At 40.6% G+C, this 21,562-nt stretch overlaps 1 protein-coding gene across 2 annotated transcripts in view; it reads left to right on the forward strand.

The window, feature by feature from the left end:
• The window catches only part of LOC124602995 (nodal modulator 3), a 154,289-nt gene that overhangs the window by 52,537 nt on the left and 80,190 nt on the right, over nucleotides 1-21,562 (forward strand). For both annotated transcript variants that reach the window (XM_047136362.1, XM_047136363.1), the window contains 2 exons: nucleotides 3,174-3,422; nucleotides 18,506-18,674. In XM_047136362.1, the coding sequence (XP_046992318.1) occupies nucleotides 3,174-3,422; nucleotides 18,506-18,674 (418 nt within the window). The remainder of the gene's footprint in view (nucleotides 1-3,173; nucleotides 3,423-18,505; nucleotides 18,675-21,562) is intronic.

The following is a 21,562-nucleotide window of genomic DNA, read 5'->3' on the forward strand; positions in this document are numbered from 1 at the left end:
TATGGGATCTCTTATACGTCTATATAAATCTCTAACAGGTGACATGTACATAAGCATCTTGTCTGATCACCTGCATCCATTTCTGTCCATTGTGCATTCTGACGGACTTTGACAATTCCAGCAGGACAATGTGACACCCCACACATCCAGAATTGCTACAGAGTGGCTCCAGAATCCGTCTTCTGATTTTAAACGCTACCACTGGCCACCAGACTGCCCAGACATGAACATTATTGAGGATATTCTGGAGTGCCTTGCAATGTGCTGTTCAGAAGAGATCTCCACCCCCTCTTACTCTTACAGATTTATGGACAGTCTTGCAGGATTCATGGTGTCAGTTCCTTCCAGCACTATTTCAGACATTAGTTGAGTGCTGCATTCAAGGATAGCACCATGAACATATACAGAAAGTGGTAGTGTTGTGTACACAAGGTAAAAAAGGTAAGTGTATTGGTGGAGTTGTCATTTGTACTCAAGTGATTCATTTGTAAAGGTTCCCGATGTGACTACGGACACACAACGGGAATTAACAGACTTTGAATGCAGAATGGTAATTGGTGCTAATGCCTGGGACATTCCATGTCAGAAATCATTAGGCAATTCAGTGTTCTCAGATCCATAGTGTCAAGAATCTGACGAGAATACCAAATTTTAGGCATTACCTCTCACCACACAACACACTGGCTGATGGCCTTCACTTAATGACCGAGAACAGTGTCGTTGGTGTAGAGTTGTCAGTGCTAACAGACAAGCAAAACTGCGTGAAGTAACCACAGAAATCAATATCGGATGTACCATAAATGTATCCAGTTGGACAGCGTGGTGAAATTTGATATGAGTGGGATATGGCAGCAGCTGACTGATTTGAGTCCCGTTGCTAATAGCACAATATCTCCTGCAGTGCCTCTCGTGGGCTTGTGACCATATCAGTTTGACTTTATATGACGGGAAAACTATGGCCTGGTCAGATGAATCCTGATTTCAGTTGGTAAGAGCAAACAGTATGCTTCGATTGTGACACAGACCCCATGAAGCCATGGACGCAGGTTGTCAACTAGGCACTGTGCAAGGTGGAGGTGGCTCCACAATGGTATGGGCTGTGTTTACATGGAATGGACTGGACTGGGTCTTCTGGTCCAACTGAACTGATCGTTGACTAGAAAGTATTATGTTCAGCAACTTGGAGCCATTCTTGGATTACATATTCTTATATGATGGTGGAATTTTTATGGACAACACTGCACTATGTCACCGAGCCGCAGTTGTTTGTGATTAATTTGAAGAACATTCTGGACGATTAAAGTGCACAACATGAATACCACCAAACATTTATTGGACATAATCGAGAGGTCAGCTCATGCACAAAATCCTGTACCAACAACACTTCCGCAATTGTGAACATCTGTAAATGCAGCCTGCTTCAGTATTTCTGCAGGGTACTTCTGATGGCTTGTTGAGTCTATGCCACATCAAGCTACTGCACTGCACCAGGCAAAAGGAGGTCTGACACAATATTGGGAGGTATCCCATGACTTTTGTCACCTCAGTGTATGTTTATATACAACCATAGTGAAAAAATCTGGCAAGTGAGGACGTTAACTATATGTTGTTAGAATGTTGAGTGTTCCACCTTATCTGTACCAAATAAATGGAAGTACCTTACTAGATTTTTCACTGGGTGAAAATCTTGAAGAAAGATCATTAAAAAGTCTATGATATATCTTCATTGCTTATGAGCAATAACTGGATTAAAAATAAAATTTGCACTATACAGCAGTAATGTGTAAAAATAAACCATTATAACTGTATTAAGAAATTACAATACAATGTTATTGCCAGTGACAGTCACAACTTAGACAGCAGCTTCTTTTTCATTTGTGGAAAAGTATAGAACACAATGTCTTCAGATGCATCTTCAGTATCAGAGGTGGATACAAGGACAGGCTATTTGAAGATGATGTAGCTGTTGAAACTGGATATAGCTGTTAAAGTTTCGTTGTTGTGATAGCAAATGAATTTTTTTTGTAACAACTGACAATCAATCATAATCTGCCATTATATAGCTGCTATAAACAAAATAATTAAGAAATAGTTTTGAAGAAATTAAGCTAAAGGAGACTGACAAAGAAAACAGTTGTAAACGGTGTCATTCTTGGTACAGTCTTCTCATACTTTTTGTTTGTATGGTATTATTATTTTAGAATTTCATTATGTGAGAATACGAGACACAAAGTAGCATATACAAGATATTTCGAATCCATTATTAGGTATGGTATTACTTTTGGGGTAACTTGACAAACATAGTGCGGATACTAAAAATACAGAAAAAAATCATTCGAAATATGTGCGCTGCAAATCAGAAAGAACCATGTCGACCATTATTTAGAAAACTTAAAATATTAACTCTGCCATCCTTATACATTTATATATTTTTGCACCAGGCATGAATTATTTGAGGGAAACCATTTTGTCCATTCATGTGATACTAGAAACAAAGAAAATTTTATGCTTCCCACCCGCTGCCTCAGATTGTATGCCCATGGACCGCAATACATGGGAATGAAAATTTGTAATAAATTAAAAGAGAACAAGTTGATGCAGATGAATTTAGGTTCACTTAAAAGAAATCTGTATGAGGTACTGACACTCAGTGGATGAATTAATGCAGGACAAACTGGAATTTTGAGCTGGATACAATACACATTCCAAACAATATCCTCATAGTGTTATTATTTATTATAGTGCTATTATTTATTAATGTAAAAATCATTGTAACTGTTTAAAAATTTTTGACATGTCGCTTGTACACAAACCAAATGGACTGCAAATGTACGTCATGAGAGGAATAAAACGCAATTCACAATTAGTTTGTACAGGAAACCAACTCTTTGTTTACAGCTAATTGTATAGTGCATATATCTTTGCATCTGACTCCTTCTATCATAGTATCTCTAAAAATATTAATTAGCCTAGATGTTGTACTTCTTTGTAATGTTTCAAATACCACACTGTCATAATATTTGACTTTTACTGCTGTTAATAAATTACCAGATGTTGGATTTTATTACTTGTTGGCAAAATTGTACCTATAATGTGTGTGTAAGAATTCTTCTTTACACTTATTTTTAATCAAAGTATCTCCAAATGTGTCATTTACATTTTATGTGTTGCAGGGAAAACCACCTCCAGCAGTTACTGATTGTAATAAGTCTCCTCTGCCTGGCTTCCGGTCATCATCTACACCACTATGTCATGTTACTTCAGATGATCACGGCACATTTCTCTTTCCGTCCATACCACCAGGCAAATATAGAGTGGTTCCTCACTATGAGGGTCCACACAGCATAAAATTTGATGTACGACCTATACATGTTGACTTCACTGTTTCCCATGACAGTCTCAAAATTAAGAAACCATTTCAGGTAATGAAATTTATAAAAGAAATTTACATATTCCAGAAAAATGTTTGTACTGCAATATAAAAGCAAACAATAAGTGTTACATGTAAAATAGAAGTTACTTGCATCATGTGTACAATAGTTTTTGTTTGTGGTTATACAAAGACTTTATACAAAGACTATGTGTCTGGCATTTCTGTCATCAGCAGATTAATTCAGCTGTCATGGTAACCTCTTTTCTTTTTCCTTTCTTTCTTTTTTGTGTAATGGCTATATTTTTAGGTGTTTTACTACTATTGTTTATTTATTTATTGTTACTTGCAGTGCAAATTGTATGTATGAACTTATCATTCAGATAACAGAAATTCCAGTAGAGAACAAAACATAAAATAGAGAATAGACAGTCACTTATCTACAGTCAAATGATGCAAGTAGAAACACATAACAGCTTATAATTTTACTTGCTCATGAGTTACTATCCTTTGTCGAGTTTCTGTACACACTCTTACACATACAACCTCACAGATCTCTAAATACATCCACCTACAGTTGCAGCCGAGTCTTGATGCATTTGATTGTTTGGCTGTGTATGGGTGTACACTTGAACTGGAAAAAGACGAGTTACTTAAAATATATGTGAAAAATGTGCTTTTAATTTTGGCTCCTTATTGTATTACGTACCCACAGTACTCTTTGTAATGACTCCTTCTGGTTTCTCCTCTTCTGATTAAAAGTCTAGTGGATCACCAAGATCACTAGCTTTCTTTCGTGTGTAGATTAGAGCTGTCCTCCACCTGCCTGCAATCAGAGCTAATCTGTTCACCTTTTGCATGCCTACTACACTCAACATCATTGATTTACACATCCTGATATTTGTCTGATGCTGCAGCTTTTCTCTTTCGATACATTACGTCCAGAAAGCCTATAGTGTGCACCATGAGCATATCTTTCATATCTTTCGTTATCACAATCATCAGTGACATGGAAAACATTAACCTCATGTTACAGTATGCAAATGACACTAAACTGAGGCAGTTAATGGGACCATACCTCAATATTTCTGTACATCCCACAAAAATCAATGAAAATGGGTAACATTTTTCAGTTTAATTGATGTGTGTTCATATGATAAATATGCCTGAATACCTCAGCATATCTATCAAACAATGGAAAATCTAAGATGGATATGACAATATTATGAAAAGTGTAGTTTCTACTCACTGTATAGCAGAGGTGCTGAGTTGCAGATAGGAACAAGAAGAAGCCCTTCAGAAAGTAAGCTTTAGGCCAACAAAACCTTCATAGGATATAGACATCACACACACACACACACACACACAAACAGTGCATGATGGGAACATCAACCAGGTGGTGGGGGTGAGGAGGCGGCTGGGATTGGGAGGGGGAGGGACAGTAAGGTACAGATGGGGGACAATGAAGTGCTTCTTATGAAAACATAGAGGGACAAGATGGAGAGAGAACAGGGCAGCTACGTGCAGTCAAGAGGAGGATGTTAGATGGATGGAGCAGGGGGGGGGGGGGGGGGGGGGAAGCAAAGAGACTGTGGGTGCGTTGGTGGAAATAGGGCTTTGTACTGCTGGAGTGTGAGCAGGGCAGGGGATAGGTGGGTGTGGGACAGACTAACATAGGATGAGGCCAGGAGGGTTACGGTAACATAGGATATATTGCAGGGAGAGTTCTCTCATGTGCAATTCAGAAAAGCTGGTGTTGGCGGCAAGGATCCAGAAGGTGCAGGCTGTGAAGCAGTCATTGGAATGAAGAACATCATGTCGGGCGGCTTGCTCTGTAACTGGGTGATCCAATTGTTTCTTGGCCACTTGTCAGTGGCCATTCATTTGGAAAGACAGCATGTAGATTGTCATGGCCTTGCAGGTTAGCTTGTAGATCACAACATGGGTAGCTATGCTTTTAATCAGATAGGTGATGGTAGTGACTGGACTGGAGGAGGTGATGGTGGGACAGCCCTTGCACCTAGGTTTACTAGAGGGATATGAGCCATGAGGCAAGGAGTTGGGAGCAGTGATTGTATAGGGCTGGATGAGGATATTGTATAGGTTCAGTGGGCAGTGGAATACCACTATGGGAGGTGTGGGAAGGATAGTGTGTCAGACATTCCTCAGATTGGCACGATGACAGGTAGTCGAAATCCTGGGAGAGAATGTGATTCAGTTGCTCCTGTCCTGGGTGGTACTGACTTGCGAGAGAAATACTCTTCTGCTCCCAAATAGTGGGATTTTGGGATGTGGGAGGTGACTGGAGAAATAAGGCATAGGAGATCTGTTTTTGTACAAGGTTGGGAGGGTAATTACAGTCTGTAAAAGCCTCAGTAAGACGCATAGTATATTTTGAAAGGGGCTGCTCATCACTACAGATGCAACAACTATGGTAGCTAAGCTGTATAGAAGGGACTTCTTGTTATGGAATAGGTGGCAGCTGTCGAAGTGAAGGTATTGCTGGTGGTTTGTTGGGTTGAGGAGGACCAGGTGAAGTGAATGGAGTAGAAGGTATTGAGGTTCTGCAGGATGTGGATAGGGTGTCCTCACATATGATCCAGATCATGGAGATGTCATCAGTGAATCTGAACCAGGCGAGTGGTTTAGGATTCCGGGTGGTTAGAAAGGATTCCTCTAGATAGCCCATGAATATGTAGGCATAGGATGGTCCCATGTGGGTGTTCATAGGTATACTTCACATTTGTTCGTAAGTGATGACTTTAAAGGAGAAATAATTTTGGGTGAGGATATAGTTGGCATGGCGACTAGGAAGAGGATTGCAAGTTTGGAACCATTGGACATTGCAAAAGATTGTGTTCACTAGCAGCAAGGCCATGCTGTTAATGTAATGGAAGTTGGCATCAGTAGTGACAAGCAAGGTGTGATGTGGTAAAGAAGAGTCACTGTGGAGAGTCAGTGAAGATTATGGTTGGTATCTTTTATATAGGAGGGTAGGTTGTGGGTAATAGGCTGGAAGTATTGGTCTGTGAGAGCAGTGATTCTCTCACTGGGAACTCTGTAACCGGCTGTAATGGGGCGTCCATGGTGGCTGGGTTTATGGACCCTAGGAAGCATGTAGAATGGTAGAGATGAGGAGAGAGAGGGATTTTGGGGAGAGGTTCTAGGATGGGGTGAAGGATTTGAGGAGAGGCTGGAGACTTATGCCATTCCAGAAACCCAGGATCTTCTCTTTCAAAGGCATCACCTACAAACAAATCTGGGTTGCAGCTATAGGTATCTGCATGGCACCATCCTAAGCCAACCTGTTCATGGGCTATCTAGAGGAATCCTTCCTAAATGATTACTCTAGGGATACACTACAAGCCCCTACAAATCGCTCCCACAGGGATCGTGAGGATAAAGTTAGAATAATTACTGCAAGCAAAGAGCCATTCAGACAATTATTCTTCCCACACTCCATACATTAATGGAACAGGAAGAATCCCTAATAACAGGTACAAAGGAACATACTCTCTGCCATGCGCCTTACAAGTGTTTGCAGAAAATAGATGTAGATGTACATGTAAAAACATCCAGAATCACAAAACCCTCACCTGATTCAGATTCTCTGGTGAGATCTTCATGTTCTGGATTGAGGGTGAGGACATCCTATCCACATTCCCCCAGAACCTCAACACCTTGCCCATTCACTCCACCTGATCTTACTCAACACAACAAGCCACCTTCCTCGATGTGACCTCCACCTCAAAGATGGCTACATCAGTCCTCCATCCATACCAAACCTACCAACCACCAGCAATACTTCCACTATCCATTCCATATCAAGAAGTCATTCCATATAGCCTAATCACTTGTGACCATTGCCTTTGTAGTGACGAGTGATCCCTCTCGAAATATACCAAGCATCTCACTGAGGCCTTCACAGACTGTAATTACTCTCCTAGCCTTGAACAAAAACAAGCCTTCCATGCCTTAGCTCTCCAGCCACTCACCAGTACCCAAAGTCTCAACGTCCAGCTACAGAGGAGTATTCCCTCAGTACCACCTAGAACTGGAGCAACTGAATCACATTCTCCGCCAGGATTTCGGCTGTTTTTCGTCATGCCCTGAAATGAGGAATATCCTACCCACTATCCTTCCCACCCCTGACATAGCAGTATTTCACCACCCACTGAACCTACAACATGTCCTCACCCATCTCTACTCAACCCCTGCTCCCAACCTTTCACGGCTCATATCCCTGTAATAAACCTGCAAGACCTGTCCCAAACATCATCCCACCACAGCCTACTCCACTCTGGTCACTAGCATCACCTATCCCATCAAAGGAAAGGCTACCTGTGAAACCAGTAATGTGATCTACAATCTACGCTGCAACCACTGTGCTGCATTCAATGTGGGCATGATAACCAACAAGCTGTCTGTCCGCATGAATGGCCACCAACAAACTGTGGCCAAGAAACAGTTGGGCCACTCAACTGTAGACCTTGCCACCCAGCACAATGTTCTTCATTTCAATGACTGCTTCACAGCTTGTGCCATCAGGATCTTTCCCACCAACACCAGCTTTTCTGAATTGCATGTGTGGGAACTCTCACTGCAAGATATCCAACATTCCTGTAACCCTCCTGGCCTCAACCTTCGTTAGTTATGGTCCTTACTCATCTTGCCCTTTCCCTGTTCCCATTCCATCACAACACAGACCTTTGTTCCGCAAATGCACCCACAGTCTTTCTGCTTCTCTCCTTCTTTTGTTACCCTCCCCCTCCCCCACAGCTCCCCCTGCCCTCCATCTAACTTCATGACTGCACCCAACTGTCCTACCCACTCCCCAACTCATCCCTGTATGCTCCCACAGGCAGCACTTTATCGTCTCCCACCCCTACCCTGCTATGCCTCCTCCACCCTCTCCCAGACTCTTGCTTATTTCCACCACCTGGTTGCTTCTTCCATCATGCGCTGTTGCTCGCAGTCTGACCTCAGCAGCCAGAGTCCTTAGTCATTACTCATGTGTATATGATTTCCATATTTTGTGTGTGTGTGTGTGTGTGTGTGTGTGTGTGTGTGTGTGTGTTTTGACTAATTCTGATGAACGTCTTGCTGACCGAAAACTTACTTTCCGACTGTCTGGCTGTTGTGCCTATCTGTTGTGCTCCACTATGTGATGAGTACAAACTATCCTTTTCATAATACTGTCAGGATATACCTCATGAACCAGTTCTTTCTTATGTGTAGGGGTTTGCCCATAGATGTGTTTTCTAAAGTGTTTTATCTAATTTTTGTTTCCATTTATTATTTCCTGTGTACTCATTGTGTGACTACTTCTAAAATACCTCTGCACCAGAATGTAGACCCCCACTCCAAACCCTAGACAGAGATGCAACATGTACTAGAAAATTATTTTCACGTCTTATATTATGGTAGTGAAAATTTCAGTTAAGATGAAACTGGTTTCCATTACTAAACACAAATAACATTAAAGAGCTAATGTACGAGAAAATGAGTATAAGAAGTCCAAGTATTATTGTATGTTTAATTAGGAGTCCACAAAATTTTTGGTTCTCTTCATTTTGCTGCACAATTATCACTAATTGTCATTGAATAGCATAATATGTTCTTTTTGTCAACATAATTTAATTAGGTAGACAAGGGCGACGGGAGAGCACACGCTTAAAAAATGGTTTTATGGATGCAGACTTTTGGAGTCAGTGGCACCTTCTTCTGGCAGAAGGGTTGAAGGGGAAGGAAGAGGGCTGAAGTAAAAGGACTAGAGAGGTTTAGGAAAAGGGGTAGAGTTTGAAAAATATCTTCCAAAACCTCAAGTCAGGGGAGACTTATTGGATGGGATGAGAAGGAAAGATTGATTGTTGAGGATTGCACCAGATGAGATAGGAAAACCCAAGAGCTTAAAGGTGGAAGACATGGTAATATTAAAGACAGAATTTACTGCTAAAACATTGTGCATGAGTTAATAAGACTGAAAAGATAGGTGCATTGTGTGGAACAGAGGTGGGACGGGGATGGCAGGAAAGTTGGACAGGTCAGAAAGTCAAAGATGTAGAAAACTAAAACAGAATGAAGAAAATAATGCTTACTGTGTAGAAATGCTGAGACAAAGAAATTAATGTTAATTAATGCCAGGTGGGTGGTGAGAACCAACGGCATTTTGTAGTGCTAGCTCCCGCCTGCAGAGTTCTGAGAAATCTGTGTCTGGGGGAAGAACCCAGATGGCACCCGTGCTGAAACAGGCACTTGAGGTCATGACTAGCATGCTCTGCAACATGATATTGTGTGTTATCGAGGTACACCCTCTGCTTATGCCCATTCATCCTAGCTGATAACCTAGTGGTGCTCATGCTGATGTAAATGGCTGAACAGTGTTTACATAACAGCTGGTATATGACATGTGCCATTTTACAGATGGCTCTCCCTTTGATAGTATATGTTTTGCTAGTTACAAGGCTGGTATAGTTGGTGTTCGGAGGATGCATAGGGCAAGTCGTACAACGGGGATGATCACAGGGGTAGGAGGCGTAATGTAGGAAGATGTTACAGAAGGAGCATAGGGTCTGACAAGAATATGACAGAGTTTGGGAGGGCAACAAAAAACTATGCTAGCTGTGGTGGATAAAATCTCAGACAGAATGGATCTCATTACAGGGCATGATCAACACCTGCAACCCATAGTACAAAGATTTCCCTTCTATATTAAAGACACCAACCATTTCCTAGATCGTCTGAAATATGTGCCTGTCTCACTCCCACCATACACCTTGCTTGTCACCATTGATGCTACCTCCCTCTGTTCCGACATCGCCCATGTTCATGGTCTGTCTGCTGCTGAACATTTCCACAGTCAGTGCCCACCTGATCTCACACCTGTGACATCCTTCCTGCTCATGTTAATCAACTTCATACTTAACAACAAGTGCTTCAACTTTGAGGGGCAGACAGATCAGAGGTGTGGCCGTGGGGACCAGGGTGGCTCTTTCCTATGCCAATCTTTTCATGGGTCGCTTTGAGGGGGCATTTCTGATATCCATAAGCCTTCACAGCCCGGTTTGGTTTAAATACATTTAGGACATCATTGCCTTATGGACTCATTGTGAGGTTGACCTATTAGAATTTCTGGAATCTCTAAATACATTCTCCCATTTAAATTTCGCATGGTCCTGTTTTGAATCCCTTGCCACTTTCTTTGATGTTGATCTCATCCTCTCCGAAGGCCAGCTACACATTTCTGTTCGCATTAAACCTACTAACAGACAACAGTAAGTACATTTTGACAGGTACCATCCTTTCCATCTCAGACATTACCTCCCATTTAGGTTTGACATTCGAGACAAAACATGTTTGTTCGGATACAGAGTCTTTACAGCAATATACCACCCTTCTCACCTTAGCCTTCACTGGCTATAGTTACCCCACAAATCTAGTTTAGAAGCAGATTTCCCAGGCCATCACATCCAATCCTGGTACTGCTGATCCCTCCAGGAAACAACTTCGGAGCACATCACTTGTCACTCACTATTATCCTGGTATTAAATGTATTAATTAGCTACTTCGACAGGACCATGGCTTCCAAATATCATAACCTGATATGAGATTCATTCTGTCTGAGATTTTACCCAGCACTCCCAGAACAGCTTTTCGTCACCCCATCCAGTATCCGCAATATCCTTGTTGGACCATACGCTCCTTCTGCAACAATCTGCCTACTCTATGGCTCCTACCCTGTGACCATATCCGCTGTAAGTCTTGCCCTATGCACCCTCCTACCACCACCTATACCAGCCTTGTAACTGCCAAAACATATACTATCAAAGGGAGAGCCACCTATGAAATGATGTTTGTCACATACCAGCTGTTATGTAAGCACTGTTCAGCCTTTTACATCAGCATGACTACCGCCAAGTTATCAACTAGGATGAATGGGCATAGGCAGAGGGTGTATGCTGGCAACACGCAACATCCTGTTGCAGAGCGTGCTCTACAATATGACGGTCATGACCTCGGTGCCTGTTTCACCACAAAAGCCGTATGGATTCTTACCCCAGACACCAGTTTCTCAAAACTCTGCAGGTGGAAACTAGCACTACAACATGCCATTGGTTCTCACCACCTGCCTGGCCATAATTTACATTAATTTCTTCTGTCTCAACACTTCTTCTCAGTAAGTACTCCATTCTTCACTCCATTTTAGTTTTCTGCATCTTTCGCTGTCCCCATCCCACCTCTGTTACATACAATTCACTTAGCTTTTCACTCTTATTAACTTGTGCATGATATTTTAGCACTAATCTCTGTCTTGCATATTACCCTGTTTTCCACCTTTAAGCTCTCAGGTTTTCAGATCTTCTCCAGTGCAGCCCCTGCAATGAGTCCTTCCTTTCCATCCTGCCCATTAAGTCTCCCCCAACCTGGAGTTCTAGGTAACTTCTCTGAACTCCACCTCTTTTCCTAAACCTCTCCAGTCCTTTTCCTTCACTCCTGTTCTGTCCCTTCAACCCTTCTGCTGGAAGCAGGAGCCACTGGCTCTGAAAGCTGGCTTATGTAAAACCTTTTATTATTTATGTATTCTCCTACTGTCACTTGGTGAGCAGATTTTTTTACCTATCCAATTTCATTAATGTGTACTTTATGTACCTTAGTTGCATTGCCCCAAAACATAATTACACAAGACGGCACTGAGTGGGGAAAAAAATGGTTGCACCTTTTCCTTCAAGTCAACACAATGAAAGATACATATTTCAGAGTGCACAACATGGCAAAACAAGCTTCTGGAAAAGTGCATCTACACATTGACTCCGTTTTTGCTTATTTCCCTCTTGGATTAGTGCTGCCAAATCGAAAAAAGGGTAGATAAATTTAAAAGTGAGTACCCTTTGTATAAAACTCAAATCTGCTGATGTAGTGAAACATATTTTAGTTGTTCCTTGATTTGATACTGTATTTTTTAGCTCTACTATCATACATGGGTTAACAAACTGTTATGCAAATCTCTAGTGATGAGACGACAAGTGACATGACCCAAATATTTCAGGAGTTACAAAGATATTTTCATACTTTCATAAATTGTTTTGGAGATTACTCTTCTGTTGCTGATGAACTTCACAATTCTGATAGTGTAATGGCAGATAATTTCACTTGATTGGAAGTGGAGGAGACAGTACCTACAGCATAAAACAAGAAGTCTGATAGATCAGATGAAGTCAATCTAGAAATGGACAAAGTACTTACAGAGATCAGACATCAAAAGCTGTACAGAATTTTTAACAAATTTTGAAAGAAAATGCAGTACTCACTCATGACTGGAAGCAGGAAATGAGTGACAAAAAGAAGCATCACAGTGTTGTAACTCTTTAACCTAGGGCCTAAAAATGTATGAATCAGGACACAATAAAAAAAGTCATTTGAATTTACACTGGAATAGTAGGAATGTATTTTAGATCTTGAGTAGTGAGTATTCACCTCTCTTTTTTTCTGTGACCATGTACCAGGCAGGCATGTGAGTGAGTATCTGAGGCACAAGAAAGTTCCTCATAACACCTAGAGCTGTGTACATGTTGAAAATATTGGGTGAGGTTGTTTTGAAACACAATGGAGTCCAACAAGAAATTTGTTCACCACTACTTCTTCTTCGTTTCATAATTTGTTGTTGTTATTGTTGTTGTGGTCTTCAGTCCAGAGACTGGTTTGATGCAGCTCTCCATGCTACCCTATCCTGTGCAAGCCTCTTCATCTCAAGATAACTACTGCAACTTACATTCTTCTGAATCTGCTTAGTGTCTTCATCTCTTGGTCTCCCTCTACGATTTTTACCCTCCGTGCTTACCTCCAATACTAAATTGGTGATCCTTTGATGCCCCAGAATGTGTCCTACCAACTGATCCCTTCTTCTAGTCAAGTTGTACCACAAATTTATCTTCTCCCCAATTCTATTCAGTACCTCCCCATTAGTTATGTGATCTACCCATCTAATCTTCATCATTCTTTTGTAGCACATTTCGAAAGCTTCTATTCTATTCCTGTCTAAACTATTTATCGTCCATGTTTCGCTTCCATACATGGCTACACTCCATACAAATACTTTCAGAAAAGACTTTCTGACACTTAAATCTATACTCATTGTTAGCAAATTTCTCTTCTTCAGAAAAGCTTTCCTTGCCATTGTAAGCCTACATTTTATATCCTCTCTCTACTTCGACGATCATCAGTTATTTTGCTCCCCAAATAGAAAAACTCATCTACTACTTTAAGTGTCTCATTTCCTTATCTAATTCTCTCAGCATCACTTGATTTAATTCGGCTATATTCCATTATTCTCATTTTGCTTTTGTTGATGTTCATCTTATATCCACCTCTCGAGACACTGTCCATTCCGCTCAACTGCTCTTCCAGGTCCTTTACTGCCTCTGATAGAATTACAATGCCATCGGCAAACCTCAAAGGTCTCTCTCTCTCTCTCTCTCTCTCTCTCTCTCTCTCTCTCTCTCTCTCTCTCTCTCCATGGATTTTAATTCCTACTCCAAATGCTTGCTCAGTATCCAGATTGAATAACATCGGAGATAGGCTACAGCCCTGTCTTACTCTCTTCTCAACCACTGCTTCCCTTTCATGCCCCTCGACTCTTATAACTGCTATCTGGTTTCTGTAGAAATTGTAAATAGCCTTTCGCTCCCTGTATTTGACTCCCAGCCACCTTCAGAATTTGAAAGAGAGTATTCCAGTTAACATTTTCATAAGCTTTCTTTAAGTCTACAAATGCTAGAATTGTAGGTTTACCTTTCCTTAATCTATCTTTTAAGATAAGTCACAGGGTCAGTATTGTCTCATGTGTTCCAACATTTCTTCGAAATCCAAACTGATCTTCCCTGGGATCAGCTTCTACCAGTTTTTCCATTCGTCTGTAAAGAATTTATGTTACTATTTTGCAGCCATGACTTATTAAAGTGATAGTTCAATAATTTTTACATATGTCAACATGTGGTTTCTTTGGGATTGGAATTATTATATTCTTATTGTCTGAGGGTGCTTTGCCTGTCTCGTACATCTTGTTCAGCAGGTGGTAGAGTTTTGTCATAGCTGGCTCTCCTGAGGCTATCAGTAGTTCTTAAGGAATGTTGTCTACTCCCAGGGCCTTTTCTTGACTTAGGTCTTTCAGTGCTCTCTCAAATTCTTCATGCAATATCGTATCTCCCATTTCATCTTCATGTATGTCCTTTCCTATTTCCATAATATTGTCCTCAAGTACATCGCTCTTGTACAGACCCTCTATATACTCCTTTCACCTTTCTGCTTTCCCTTCTTTGCTTAGGACTGGTTTTCCATCTGAGCTCGTGATATTCATATAGGTGGTTCTCTTTTCTCCAATAGTCTTTTTAATTTTCCTGCAGGTAATATCTATTTCTGAGATGAGTGTCTTCCTTTTCACCTGTTTCATTCACTGCATTTTTATATTTTCTTCTTTCATCAATTAAATTCAATCTCTCTTCTGTTACCCAAGGATTTGTACTAGCCATTGTCTTTTTATGTACTTGATCCTCTGCTGCCTTCACTATTTCCTCTCTCAAAGCTACTGATTCTTCTTCTACTGTATTTTTTTCTCCTGATCTTGTCAACTGTTACCTAATGCTGTCTCTGAAACTCTCTACAACCTCTGGTTCCTCCAGTTTATCCAGCAGTTTCTTCTGTTAATCTACTGTTCATAACCAATAAATTGTGGTCAGAGTCCACATCTGCCCCTGGAAATGTCTTACAATTTATAACCTGCTTCCTAAATCTCTGTCTTACCATTATTTTATCTATCTGAAATCTTCTAGTGTCTCTAGGCCTCTTCTACGTATACAGCCTTCTTTCATGATTCTTAAACCAAGTTTTAGCTATGATTAAGTTATGCTCTGTGCAAAATCCTATGAGGTGGTTTCCTCTTTCATTCCTTACCCCCAATCCATATTCATCTACTACTTTTCCTTCTCTTCCTTTCCCTACTATCGAATTCCAGTCCCCCATGACTATTAAATTTGTCTCTCCCTTAACTATCTGAACAATTTCTTTTATTGCATCATTCTTCAATCTCTTCATCATCTGCAGAGGTAGTTGGCATATAAACTTGTACTACTGTGGTAGGCGTGGACTTCGTGTCTGTCTTGGCTACAATAATGCGGTCAGTATGCTGTTCATAGTAGCTTATCCGCACTCCTACTCCTGCATCACCCCTATTTGATTTTGTATTTATAATAACCCTTTATTCACTTGACCAGAAGTCTTGTTTCTCATGCCACTGAACTTCACTACTTCTGATTATATCTATCTTTAATGTATTCCTTTCCCTTTTTAAATTTTCTAACCTACCTGTCTGATTAAAAGATCTGACATTCCACGCTCCGATCTGTAGAACGCCAGTTTTCTTTCTCCGCCCAGAGATCCGAATGGGGGAATATTTTACCTGAAGAATATTTTACCCAAGAGGGTGCCATCATCATTTAACCATACAGTAAAACTGCATGCCCTCGGGAAAAATTATGGCTGTAGTTTTCCCTTGCTTTTAGCTGTTAGCAGTAACAGCACAGCAAGGCTGTTTTGGTTAATGTTACAAGGCCAGATCAGTCAATTATAAAGACTATTGCCCCTGCAACTACTGAAAAGGCTGCTGCCTCTCTTCAGGAACCATATGTTTCTCTGGCCTCTCAACAGATACCCTTCTGTTGTGGTTGCACCTATAATACAGCTATCTGTATTGCTGGGGCATGCAAGTCTCCTCACCAACGGCAAGGTCCATGGTTCATGGCGGGGGGAGTCTTTCAAAATTTAAGAAGTGGGGGAAAGAAGAAGAAGAAGAAGAAGAAGGAGAAGAGAAAAAAGACTCAGCAACTAGCCTTAGTTTTTGCTGATAGTGTATTGGTTTGTAGCAAGATAGAAGTTGAGGTCAAACCAAACTAGATTTTTCTCTGGAAGAATTCATGAAAATGTATACTAAATCAGGAAAAAATACTACATTAAGTTTGCTGTTCAGGAGGAAATCTCCAGGAGTCCATCTAAAAATTGAAGATGAGGAAATATATACGAGGGCAGTTCAATAAGTAATGCAACACATTTTTTTTCTGAAACAGGGGTTGTTTTATTCAGCATTGAAATACACCAGGTTATTCCCCAATCTTTTAGCTACACAACACTATTTTTCAACATAATCTCCATTCAATGCTACGGCCTTACGCCACCTTGAAATGTGGGCCTGTATGCCTGCATGGTACCATTCCACTGGTCGATGTCGGAGCCAACGTCGTACTGCATCAATAACTTCTTCATCATCCGCGTAGTGCCTCCCACGGATTGCGTCCTTCATTGAGCCAAACATATGGAAATCTGACGGTGCGAGATCGGGGCTGTAGGGTGCATGAGGAAGAACAGTCCACTGAAGTTTTGTGAGCTCCTCTCGGGTGTGAAGACTTGTGTGAGGTCTAGCGTTGTCATGAAGAAGGAGAAGTTCGTTCAGATTTTTGTGCCTATGAACACGCTGAAGTCATTTCTTCAATTTCTGAAGAGTAGCACAATACACTTCAGAGTTGATCGTTTGACCATGGGGAAGGACATCAAACAGAATAACCCCTTCAGCGTCCCACAAGACTGTAACCATGACTTTACCGGCTGAGGGTATGGCTTTAAACTTTTTCTTGGTAGGGGAGTGGGTGTGGCGCCACTCCATTGATTGCCGTTTTGTTTCAGGTTCGAAATGATGAACCCATGTTTCATCACCTGTAACAATCTTTGACAAGAAATTGTCACCCTCAGCCACATGACCAGCAAGCAATTCCGCACAGATGGTTCTCCTTTGCTCTTTATGGTGTTCGGTTAGACAACGAGGGACCCAGTGGGAACAAACCTTTGAATTTCCCAACTGGTGAACAATTGTGACAGCACTACCAACAGAGATGTCAAGTTGAGCACCGAGTTGTTTGATGGTGATCTGTCAATCATCTCGAACGAGTGTGTTCGCACGCTCAGCCATTGCAGGAGTCACAGCTGTGCACGGCCGGCCCGCACGCGGGAGATCAGACAGTCTTGCTTGACCTTGCGGCGATGATGACACACACTTTGCCCAACGACTCACCGTGCTTTTGTCCACTGCCAGATCACCGTAGACATTCTGCAAGCGCCTATGAATATCTGAGATGCCCTGGTTTTCCGCCAAAAGAAACTCGATCACTGCCCATTGTTTGCAACGCACATCCGTTACAGACGCCATTTTAACAGCTCCGTACAGCGCTGCCACCTGTCGGAAGTCAATGAAACTATACGAGACGAAGTGGGAATGTTTGAAAATATTCTACAAGAAATTTCCGGTTTTTTCAACCAAAATTGGCCGAGAAAAAATATGTGTTGCATTACTTATTGAACTGCCCTCGTATAGTGGACAACTTGTAGTACTTTTTAGCTGCACTGTATATCAATAAATTGGAAACAGAATACAAAAAATTTCTAAGATCTACCATACGGTATGTTAGGTACTCTGAATATTTCAACAAACTTCTAGGAATTTCCTTTACAGAACATATTTCAAAGCCATGCTAACATTTGGACTAGAAGTAGCAGTATTTGCTAAAACATGTAAGAACTATCTTCAGGCATCAAATAAGAAGTTCCTCTGTATTTGTCTAAAGAAAACAAAAATAGATATTTTATGGAACAAGGAAATCTAATTTTGTTAGGATTAGGAAGAAGCCTGCTGGAGACTTTTGAACTGAAACGATTGAAGTGGTACAGATATGTAAAGAGGCTTGCTCCCCTCATGACCCCTCTGGCAGGCTTCCATCAAAATGTTGCAGAAAGGAGACCAAGAGAAGGATGCTCACATGACAACTGAGAGAAAAAGATTCTTAAGGCCTCTAAATTCAAGGTGTTAGTTGTTCAAAGATAAATGAGCAAGACAAGAACCAGAAGCGTTGGAGGGAGGTTTATTTACACTGCACCCTGCACCTTTCTCTCTCTCTCTCTCTCTCTCTCTCTCTCTCTCTCTCTCTCTCTGTGTGTGTGTGTGTGTGTGTGTGTGTGTGTGTGTGTGTGTGTGCGTGTGTGTGTCCACAAGCATGTGCAATGTATAGTTTCATAAAAACCTTTTTCTATTTTTTGCAGGTTAAAGGTTTCAGTGTAAGTGGAAAGCTTTTGCTTGGACCAGATGGTAAAGGCATAGAGGGAGCTACTATACTTTTGGATGGGTCCATCAGAAGTGTTACGAAATCGGATGGGTCATATCACTTAGAAAACATGCAGGCAGGAACATACAAACTCCAGGTTGTTGCAAGTGAGTTTACAGATAGCTCCACAGTTAAAATCTAGTTGTTATAGTGCATTTCAAATTGGTTTTATGTGACTGACCATGAGCACTTATTACGAAGAAGTGGGTCTGGTTGTCAGACGGCATTGTAACATGTCCACAGTAATCTCAGTGGGGATGGAATGAGGACTGGAGCATACCCATTTAGTTTTATTCATATGTATTTCATTGAGCCACCTGATTATGGACTTTACTTTATGAACAACAGAACTTTCATATTGGACATCTAAATTGTCAGTTCCAAAGTGCTGCCAAAGTATGGGTAAAAGAGAACTGTCATTTTTTTAGCATTCATACTTCAAGGAACTAAAGCTGTTGGATCAAGACCAGAAAATATGAAAAGGGCCCAAAGTATAATGTAGCTTTTGTCCAAATTAAGAGTAAAATCACTTATTCACTTACTCTACTTTCTGTAGGGATGTACATCTTGACAGGTTGACACAGTGTGAAGTGTAATTATTTTCCTGTTAATCTAGAACCACCAGTAATGTTTTTGCACATCTGTAATTAGTTTTGAGAGTTCATTTTCTTGTTTCTTTTTCCTTTTTCTTTTAGTACAGTTTGCCAATAAAATCCGAATGTGAACAAATCTCAGTGAATGATGTGAGTATTTATATTACTCAAGCTGCAAAGCAAAATTCTGCAGGTCTGGTTTCTTATAATCAATGACTGTTTTATATGAGTGTGTAGCCTTCCACAGCTAGTGTCAGCTTGAATAAAATCCTCTTTGGTGTCAGGCAGCGTCTCAGTGAATGATGTGAGTATTTATATTACTCAAGCTGTAAAGCAAAATTCTGCAGGTCTGGTTTCTTATAATCAATGACTGTTTTATATGAGTGTGTAGCCTTCCACAGCTAGTGTCAGCTTGAATAAAATCCTCTTTGGTGTCAGGCAGCGTCATTATGAACGCTAAAACAACAATAGAACCAAAAAGTTGACCATCCTTGTAGTGGCCCTTTTCCGGATGTCAAAACTGTTGGGTTCTGGGGATGGTCTTCTTTATTTGTACTGTCTTGTTTCAGTTATCGGGTGACAGTCATAGTAACATTATTGTATTCCACTGGATTACGAGGTCTGTTCAAAAAGTTTCGAAACATTTGTAATTTCATGCCAATGGTGTTTTGAAGCAAAATGCGGTTGACATCCTAGCACACTCGTGTGGTTAATGTAACTGCTGGAAGTTTCATTGTTGTATGAATGTTAGTTATTGTTCACACAGTTTGCAAATTTTGAGCTGGCAGAGCTAGAGGAACAATGCGTCTGCATTAAATTTTATGTGAAACTCAAGAAAACCTGACTGTCCAAGATATTGCAGAAGAATGTTCCATATCAGTTAAATCATGTCATGAAATCCTGACACAGCATCTTTGAATGCATCATGTTGCTGCCAAGTTTGTCCCACAGCTCATGAGTTAAGACCAGAAAGACCTTTGTTAAAAAATGACAAAATTCCTCCAGCTGTATTAAGGTGTTGGTTTTATTGGCGACTAGTTTCGATGTTGTTACATCATCATCTTCAGGCCCATACTTGTTGACAGCCACCGTATGTGTCTAACACTAGTAGTCAGTGGTGAGATAGGCATGTTCCATGCAGAAGGCAGGTAGTAAACGATCAGTTACTACCTGCCTTCCACATGGAAGTCGATAAAAAGCCGAAGGATGCCAAAAAGTCCAGCATCGTGTAGGAAAATCCAGGATCAATCTCAATGTCATTGTAGTCGGTGAATTTCAGCTTTTTCGCGGATGTGCTCGCGAACGTAGTCTCGTGTTCAGCCGTGTGCTGGTTCCCTTTGAATTTCCTTGGCCTCTCAATCGATTGACGGTCTCTCCCGGGTTTTCGTGGCATTTTAGTCGCACTTGCCACACGTGTGCTTCAGGGGTGGATTCTAAACACTTTTACAGGTCCAACAATGAAATTTTTAAAAAAATTGATTTTTTTTAACCAAAATATAGTAAACCTCCCCTTAAGAAGATACTGCTTCTGGGTACAACCTGCCAATTCAGTGTTGCTTGCCTAATAGTCACCTATTGCAGTAGCACAGACTTCCTCTCTGAAGAAGGAACTACCAATCGTGAAAGCTAGGTAATGGTATTCCTACTTTTAAATGAATTATTGGCAATACTTGAAATTTTGTATGCAGAAGGAAAGCAGTGGCCAGCTATTTTGTCTCTTTGTAATTTTACAGTTTTTTTTTTTTTTTTCTTCAAGTGAACTGTCTTTTTAATACAGTCACTGAATTCTTTTAAATTATGTGCTAAGGTATGTTCTAAGTTGTCAAACTTAATGCACTGATGTTTCTCTGCATTTGTCATCTCCGGGATCTAATAAAAATTGGATGAACATAATGTTACTTCAGATGATCACCTCACAGTAAGGGAAATCATATTGTGACTTTACCACTGTCATATATGACATTCATTTTTGTAAGGAACTATGTGCAGGAATATCTTCCTGAAAAAAATATAATCCATAGTTATTATGTCCCCAATACATCATTTTTTTTTACAAGATGCAATTTTTCCATATGAAGTGATCAGAGGAATTGGCTAAAGATTTTTTATTTCATTTTTTTTTTCCCCAAAATTGATCTCACACACAAAGGTACAGAATTTTATAGTGATTGAATGAAGAGTAGACAATAGAGAAAAAACAGTTTTCATGCATGAGCAATGCAGTACAAGATCGCACTGGAAGCACCAGAAATGTCTTTCTTTGCCTGCTGGGCATACCTACATCTTCTCATGTAAACTTTAGACTATCTCGTAGTCAATATCATAAGTGATTCATCTTCTAGGTTGTGCTGAATCTGAAGAAACTTATTGTAAATTAGCTTATGCACATTAATATGTAGACC

Source organism: Schistocerca americana, chromosome 1, assembly GCF_021461395.2.
Source record: "Schistocerca americana isolate TAMUIC-IGC-003095 chromosome 1, iqSchAmer2.1, whole genome shotgun sequence".
Lineage (NCBI taxonomy): Eukaryota > Metazoa > Arthropoda > Insecta > Orthoptera > Acrididae > Schistocerca > Schistocerca americana.